Source organism: Anopheles arabiensis, chromosome 2 (genome assembly GCF_016920715.1).
Source record: "Anopheles arabiensis isolate DONGOLA chromosome 2, AaraD3, whole genome shotgun sequence".
NCBI classification, from domain to species: Eukaryota; Metazoa; Arthropoda; class Insecta; order Diptera; family Culicidae; genus Anopheles; species Anopheles arabiensis.
In genome coordinates this window covers 18,255,924-18,264,116 of record NC_053517.1, presented here as the reverse complement: position 1 = coordinate 18,264,116, position 8,193 = coordinate 18,255,924, and the positions used below count along the sequence as shown (strand labels likewise).

Genomic DNA, 8,193 nt, shown 5'->3' with positions numbered 1-8,193 from the left:
ATGGTAATGGAGATACGTAAGTACCATGAAGCGAATGTTCCAATACACCACACCCGTTAGAGGTTTGCCATTTCTTTATATAGATATTTATTCATCTTCATCTGTGTCTCTGTCGCGCTTTCGATAATATCCTTGGCGCACCTGTGGCCTGCATTAACAACCTTATTTATTTTTGCCGGTCGACCAATCAATAACTATCAGATCCGATACAAACTATCAAACATGTGATGCGTTCGCTACGTTCGATTGATAATCGAACTGAATACGGCGGTTAGGGGATGGATACTGGTGGTTTTGCATCTGCCTTGACGGTCAACCTTTTCTAGGTAGGGCCTGCTGCTAGTAGCGAAATGAACGAACGTTAAGAGATTGAAATAAAAAATATAAATAATAATTAAAAAAAACGTACAACCTACAACGGTAGTAGGGGGTCCTAAAAGGAGTCAACAAACGGGTACTGCTGCCTTTAAAGTACAGCCAGTGTGGGTGTGTGTAAGTACGATGCCGTCGATACGATACGTTTACGTCGACTGGAAAACTATATGCTTATCATTTTCCACTCTCTTTCCTTTTTTTGCTACGATACAGGAAATCGATTCCTTTCGATTGTAAGCCAATTTTACCTATACTGCGCTCTACAATTAGTGAACTTGCGTTTAAATGTTCTTACTTCTTCTGCTCTTTTCTCTTGCGATTTGTTTTTTGTTTTTTTTTGGTTAATACGATGACAACAGCTGCATTACATCGAATGTATGCTACGCCCTTCAATTTTGCTCTATATATCAAGTGTACACACACGCACATTGAGAGGTATGCGATAAATATTCTCCCTAGCTAAAAAAAACAACCAACGAATGAACTCGGTTCCGTGACGTATCAAGCGGGGAGCCACATTTGGGGATGCATGCTACACACATTCTGCCTTGGATCAGAAACTAGAGATCGATACGGTTCTCTCTCCTTCTCTCTCTCTCTCTCTCTATACTCGTCTTAAATATATACACTTACATAATTATATCGCCCACAGTTACTGTTGCCCCGGTCGGATCGGCGACCGCACGATTGCTGCCGGGATGCAACCGGAAGCGACCACGCGGCGGAGGGTGGTCGGGGCGTGCGTGCCTGCCACCTTCACCATCGTAACTGTGGTTAAGTAACAATCATTTCTTCGTAAAACTGTTGCTCGATATCACGTTGCTGAGAAAGGAATGTGTCGCCGGTTTGGTGCCGGGTGTGCCTGTGCTGCCGTGCCCGGTCGCGTTTGGCGTTATGAACGATAGCTCGGGCAGCAGCTGCATGGGCGGCTGTTGCTGCTGTCCCATCATCATCGTCGTTGGCATTCCGGAGTGTTGCTGGTGGTGGTGGTGATGCTGCTGCTGTGGATTGGTTGGCACTTTCGGTGAACCGCTGTAGCCAGCGCCACCAGCGTAAACCATGGCTGGCATGTCCGTGCGGTTGTAGTACTGCTGTGGCGGCAGGCGATACTGCGACGTTTGCTGCTGATTGGTCAGTGGCAGCGAGGCCATCGGGTTGTAGTACAGGCTGTTGCTGTTCCATGAGCTGAACTGCGGCGGTGGCAGCTGCGGTTGGTTTGCCCAGGAGGACGAGTTTGATCCCGCTCCCTTTGTCGCAGCTCCACCGACGACGGCGGGCGAAGTGCGCGGATAGTTGAAATTATTCTGACTAGACGAGAGACGACTTTGCGGCGGGTAGCCGCTACCGGCCGTTGTCGTAGAGCTGGACATGAAATCGGTCCATTCCTCCTGTGTTGTGGCTTGTGTATCACTAACTACTGCCGGGCCCGGACCAGCAGGCAAACTCGCCGCCTGCTGCTGCTTCATATCGCTGCCCGCTGCTGGTTTCGACGATATAAAGTCAGTCCATTCGTCTTCCTCGACTGCTGCTGGTGGTTTCGGGCCGCTCGGCACGCTTTGGTTGCTACTAGCTACGGTCGGTGCAGGCGGGGCAACGGCCACCGAAGCGTTCGGTTTCGCAAAGGCAGCTTCAAACCGGGCCAGCTCGTCGGGATCGACGCCCGGATCGGGCCAATTGATTGACGCCGCTTGCCGCGCGTTGGCCGACTCCTTCTCCATCGTTGTATTGGCCTGCTGGGGCAGCAATATCGCGGGACTGAGCAACATCACCGGCGAGCTGGTGACGGAGCGATTGCTCTGCACGCTCGAGATGGGTTTGTTGACCGGTGGCAGGGCCGCCGTCGGCACCATCGGTGGTACAGCCGCCTGAAAGTCGGAAAACTCATCATCCTCATCGCCATCGTCGATGGTTAGGTCGGCGGTCGTCCTGCTGCCACTGTTCGCCTGACCGATCGGGTCGGGCCGGTACCGTTCCAGCTCTTCGGTCGGTGATCGACCAATCACGGGCCGGGCGGCGGTGCCGATCGTACTTATGGCAACCGTTTCCGGAAACACCGATGGCACCGCCACCGGTACGGATTGAAAATCGTTAAACTCATCAAACTCGCACTCTTTCCGCATACCACTACCGCTGCCTCCCATCGAGGATGCGGTTGGCTTTTCCAGGCTGTACTCTACGTCGTGATACTCGCGCACCACAATATCGCGATCGGTAATGTCGCGCGAGATTGGCGTCACGCCCCGGCTGGGAGTGAAGATGTGTGTTTCCGGAAGCTTTATCGTACGCACCACAGGCACACTGTTCGGGGAGGATGAAATTGACAAAGGTGGCTGTTGCTGCTGCTGCTGGGCTGGGACGTACGGGTGTGTCTGCACCGGTTCTATCTGCTCTGGAAGCTGCTCTTGAGGCATCGAGGCGACCGAATACTGGGCATTGCTGCTACTGTTATTACTACTACCATTGCTAGTACTACTGCTACTGCTACTGCCGGTCGGGTTAAAATCTAGCGAACCAACGTCCTCAAACTCTGCGGGATGTGATGCTGCTGCGTTGGATGGGAGCGCCGATCCCTTTACTGCTATGTCATTTGTAGCAGTCGGGCTTGCGTTTTCTGCGACTTGCGGATCCAAAACTTCGCCCTTTGGCCCATCCTCGGGCTGACCAGTGGAGGCTTTTTGGAGCATTTCCTGGACACCTGGATCGATTGAAAAGAGAAAAAACGATGTTGTAAATATGTTGCTACAAGGAGCACAATTCATACGTCAAAACAATAGAAGCATCAAAGTATTGGCAATCGTGTGCAGAAAGTGATAATAAAAAAGAATATTAAAAGCTACTTCAGAACGCGATGGCTGTACACGCTCCGTGACCAGCATGGGTAGTGGTTCGGTTGCACACGTAACACGCCGATTTGCCTGCGCCCCTCTTGGGACCTACGTCCAATATGCTTGCACAAACCTACATAATCAATACCACAAAACATAAACCTCAAAAACTCGGCATGCAAACGTGCAACAATATCGCTCGGTGGCAGTTTCTTCACACACTTCCCTTTGCGGCGTAACCATAATCGAAGCAAAACTGATTTGTCTAAAACAATTTTGTCCCAATCATAATTAACTGTCTTAAAATGCATGCATAACATAAAATACAGACACGCTGTCGAGCGGATATACGGAAGCAAGAATTATGACGAAAACATTCCTGTTACGGAAGGGTTGTATTAGTTTCCATGCAGGGAGAGGAGGGCTCAAATAAAAGCCAAACACAATAGTAATGGAAAACCAAAACAAAACAAACCAAAAAGAAAACCACGACATCAACGATGGGCAACGAATGGATAGCGACAACTTACTAAGATCCAAATAATCGTCAAACGTTTGGGGACGATCGCGAGAGCGAACATCATCATCAAACCCGATCAGCGGTTGCATATCGTTCGCGACCGACGAGCACGATGGCAGACCCGCGGCACAGATCGCATCGAACGCATCCGTGTCGGTTGTTGTTGTGGTTGTTGTTGCCGATGGGATCAGTGGAGCGACGGCAGATATCAACAGATCGCGATCGTCATCGCCGTCATCGTCGTCGTTAGGCGAGCCGGCGAAGAAAAGCAAAGTTGCGGACCGATCCGCCGAATGGGTTGTTGTCGACGATTGGTTACCAACACCGCCCGGTCCAACAGTGTCCCGCGAGTTGGCGCAGCGGGGTTTCGTCGTTTGTTGATGTTGCAGATCATTGTTGGTTTTGTGGTTATTGTTGTACGGTTGGTGGTAAGTTTGCGTATGCATTGTTGGCGGTAACGGAAGCAGTGAAGACAATTGTTTTGTTGTTGGTGAAGGTGATGATAGTGGTGGTTGTGGTGGTAGTGGTGGTGGTGTTCGTGGTGGTGGTGGTTGTGGTTGTGGTACAACAGTTGGTGAAGGTAACAGTAAAGGTGTTGTTGATGTTGTTATAGTTGTGGCCGTTGTTGTAGCCGAATGTTGTTGGTGTTGCACGGTATTGGCAACGTTACGCGTGGACCGGAGTGCGGGGAAGTAGGAGGAGGAATCAACATTTATTTTATCGTTCAGACTTGCCATCACCTCTAGCTGTTCTAGGTCCAATAATAATGTGTTGTGTGCATGTGATGCTAAGGGAGCGTTGGAGGAATTGTTTTTTTGGGTTTTTTTTGGTTTTTTTTTTGCCGAGATAGGTAAGGAAGGGTATGGTTGGAATTCATTAGATGAGATCATGTTTTGTTTGAAATATTCATTTAATTATCGACAGTAGTCGTGAGTAGAGAGTAAAAGAGAGAAAGAAAGAGAAAGTGTGGGAGAGAGTAAAATTGTTCAGCAAAATGCAAAAAAGGAGAGAGCAAACAAGAAAGAAAAAACAAAAACTGCTTGAAATAAAGTTGACTAGGCGATCGTCTTGCGCAAAGAGACGGCAATGTAGAATGTGATGAAGCATTTACATTATTGCGATGTGTTTTAATATTAATTATTTCAACAATCGTCAAAAAGCTGTTGATTTTTGTACAATGAATGTTTTTTGGTATAATCTTATAATTAATAAATGGATCGAATTGGCAATATCGGCAAATTGCACACATCGTGAAAAAGAGTGCAAATTGGATGATGATTGTATTTACACAAAAATAAAGGAAATTTAACAAAACAAAATCATACTAGCAATTGCTAAGCCACGCTAGCAGCCGCTAATGGAACATTCACAGAAGGGAATCGTCTTGGTTCGGAAAAAATATACCGCACTGATGGAAGTAAACGATGAACGCATTAACACATCACAGGATGAGATGAAACATTGCAGTGTTGTAAAGAAAAACGGCAAACTAATAAACTGTTTTGCTGGTAAACGAAAAACCCCTAAAACAAAAAACGACCACGAGGGGAAACACGAGGGGAGGGCGACAACACAAAAGATTTGGCCGAAGCTGAGCTTACCTTCTAGTGGATTCACCAAGCCCGAGCTATTCCAGTCGAACTGTGCGGCCGGAACCGATGCACTGCCAACAGCGGCCACCTGCAGCGGATCGAGCGCAATCGACAGCGAGCTGGGAGCGGCCGGTTTGCTGGCCGGGGGACAGTTGGCACTCTTTTCGGAGGAGCCCGCTTCCTTCGCTGATACTGATGCTGCTCCTGGCGCTGTGGCCGGTTTCAGCGGTTCCAGTGGGTTGAAGCTTAGATTGGCCGCAAACCGTGGCATCGAACTGTTCCACTTCGGTCCGTACATCTGCAAATGGGAAGGCGGACGTTGTTGCTATTAGATAGCCGCCGATCGGCATACAAATGCGCTGGTCTACTTACTATATTCCTCGAGTCAATGCCAAGCGCAGTGACGAGCGTTTTGCTGCTGGATGACTTGCTGTACTGGTAGGCAAGGGCGCTCGTGTTGTCAAAGTCCTGTAGCTGGGTGTGCAGCTTGCTGGTTGGAATGTGGTTTGCTGCTACCGCCTGCTGACCCGTATCTGTGCCAACCGGTTCTGGCACCGCGCTAGGAAACATTGCTTCCAGCAGCTTCTGTACGCTTTCCATGGAAAAGGTGGGCAGGGATGTAGCGGTCGACAGTGCTGGCGCGCTGACAGTCGCTTCCGGTTGCTTAAAATCACTAAACTCCCCAAAATCATCATCATCATCATCATCATCTCCAACATTGTCGTCCTCGTGCTGGTGCTCCGACACAACCGTAGCCGCATTAATCGCAGCAGCCAACTGTGTGTCAACATCTTTCCTTTCGTTTTCAACGGTTGAAGTAGATGACGCTAAGCTGCTAGCTGCTTCCGGTCTGTAAGGCTCAGGCTCAGATTTCTCCCCCGAGTGGGCCGACACTGTCGCTACCACCGGCTGGTCGGAAAAGGTGGCAAACTCCTGAAAGTCATCGAAATCGTCCTCGGCCAGTTCGCTCGCCCTAACGCCCGCCTGCTCCATGATCGGCATGGATTTCGTTTCTTCGACCGGTGTCTTTACCGGCACCGGATCATCGATCGTCGCCGGGAACGAGGCCTGGAACGAATCGAACTTGCTAAAGTCCGCATCGAACGTGGCAAAATCCGCCCGGCTTTGCTGCGACACGAAGTTACTATCCGCCGACGGCGTCGACTCTAGCTGCGCGAAGTCGTCCAGCTCGAACGACACATCGTTTGCGGTAGGAACCTCCAGCACCACCGACGACCTTTCGTTCGAGGCGGTGGTAAAGTCGGTAAAATCGTTCTCCGTGTTGTCGTCGAACCGGCCACCCTCCTGGATGACGGGTGTCGTCCGTTCGGCCGCCGCAGCCAGCGGTAGATCGACCTCCGTCTCGATGCCGGAAACGGACGACGCTGAGCTTGTTGCATTGGGTGCCTGGTGGTGGTGCTGGTGCTGCTGCTGCTGTTGGGCAGGTGGCAAATTATCATCCTCCTCCGACTTAGACACGTCCGCATCGAAATGCAACGATGGTAAGCTGATGCTGTCCTCTGGCGGTGGCTCGGGTGGCTGTGACGGGCTGCCGAATGGTTGAAAATCGATATCCTCGTCGTCGTCGATTACCACCACACCACCGTTGCCAGCTGTTTCCTCGTCGCCTGCTTCCGTGTAATCGTTCGGTGGCAATATCAACGACGGCGGACTGTCCGACCCTAGGCGTGGTGGAAAAATACCTTTGGTTTCTGCTGCTGCCGCCACCGGAATGTTGGTAAGAGCTTCCGTCTCATTATCTATCACAGCTGCTTCGGTAGGGATCGGTTCCAGGCGATTCGTGGTTCCGGCGGGCGGCGGCAGCACTGTTGCGAAATCACCAAAATCATCGTCCAGACAGTCGGGCCGATTGCGCTCATCGATACCAATTACGTCGTCCTCAGGTATATCCGAACCGTAATCATCGTCATCGTCATCCGCGTCAAAGTCTATCGGTGGAGGTGTATGACATACCAGTGGCGGAATCTGACTAGACATAGCTGCACACAACACACGGGAACGACGGGGCTGCGACGACCTTGAAACGATTCTTTTCTAATTACACAGACCGATCGTACGGACCGAAGTGTTTGTCGTACTTACCTTTTTGCACCGTTGGGCTGCCCCACACAGCCTGTGATGGGTGGGAATGGGATACTTTTGTCTTGCTTTTGCTTTTCACAACCTTACCAAAGTGTTCTGTGTGTGTTGTTCACTTTGTTCACTTGTCGACTGCCAGCAAATCAATACACACGGGGACAGCAGAGTGAAACTCAGTCGCGGATCGGCAGTGGAACGGCTGATTACGGTTTCTCACTCTCGTAGGCGTAACACATGTTTTCTTCTGCGGTCGTTTATCGCCAGCCAATACGATCTTCCAATCGTAAATTATTTTCAAAGACTAGCGAAAAACATGAAATTTTCCACTAGCAGGTGCGATGAAAAAAAACTATATATGCCAAGTAGGTCCAGAACGGGCTGGATCAATGACGCGTTTGTAGACAGCTTACTGTCACTGAACGGTGACAGTTGGTAGCAGAACCAAAATTAATATTTTTTTAAATTGGTTTTGATTAGACATGATATTTCGATTCCGTTATTTTTAAAATACTGCTGAATAATTCACATAAAGAAAAACAAAACAGTTTCAACTGATGAGAAATGTTCAACAATTTTAATGAAAGGAAAAGTCCGAGCATGTCCAACCCGTTCATTCGTTTTCGTTGCTCGCAATGTGTACATTCCTACACCCCACAATCACTTCGCAAAAAGGGAAAACATGCTGCCATATGTTTCGTCTTGATATTGGATCATAATTTAACACGATTTCAGAAAAGTCTACAATTAATAAAACCCTCTCCAACATCCACAACCAACTATT

The 8,193-nt window shown here is 49.4% G+C and overlaps 1 protein-coding gene across 2 annotated transcripts; it reads right to left on the bottom strand.

Moving 5' to 3' along the window:
* Positions 1–59: 59 nt before the first annotated feature.
* LOC120905618 (mucin-5AC) lies at positions 60–7,792 on the bottom strand. Of its 2 annotated transcripts, XM_040316583.1 has the most exons (5): positions 7,416–7,792; positions 5,685–7,350; positions 5,322–5,610; positions 3,731–4,507; positions 60–3,070 (listed from the first exon to the last, which is right to left on the bottom strand). In XM_040316583.1, exons 2-5 carry the CDS (start codon positions 7,308–7,310, stop codon positions 1,161–1,163), a joined length of 4,602 nt encoding a protein of 1,533 aa, XP_040172517.1. In that variant the 5' UTR covers positions 7,311–7,350; positions 7,416–7,792; the 3' UTR covers positions 60–1,160. The 2 variants fall into 2 exon arrangements, with proteins under 2 accessions (XP_040172517.1, XP_040172526.1); XM_040316592.1 differs by lacking the exon at positions 3,731–4,507 and having other exon boundaries at positions 7,416–7,788.
* Positions 7,793–8,193: the final 401 nt, after the last annotated feature.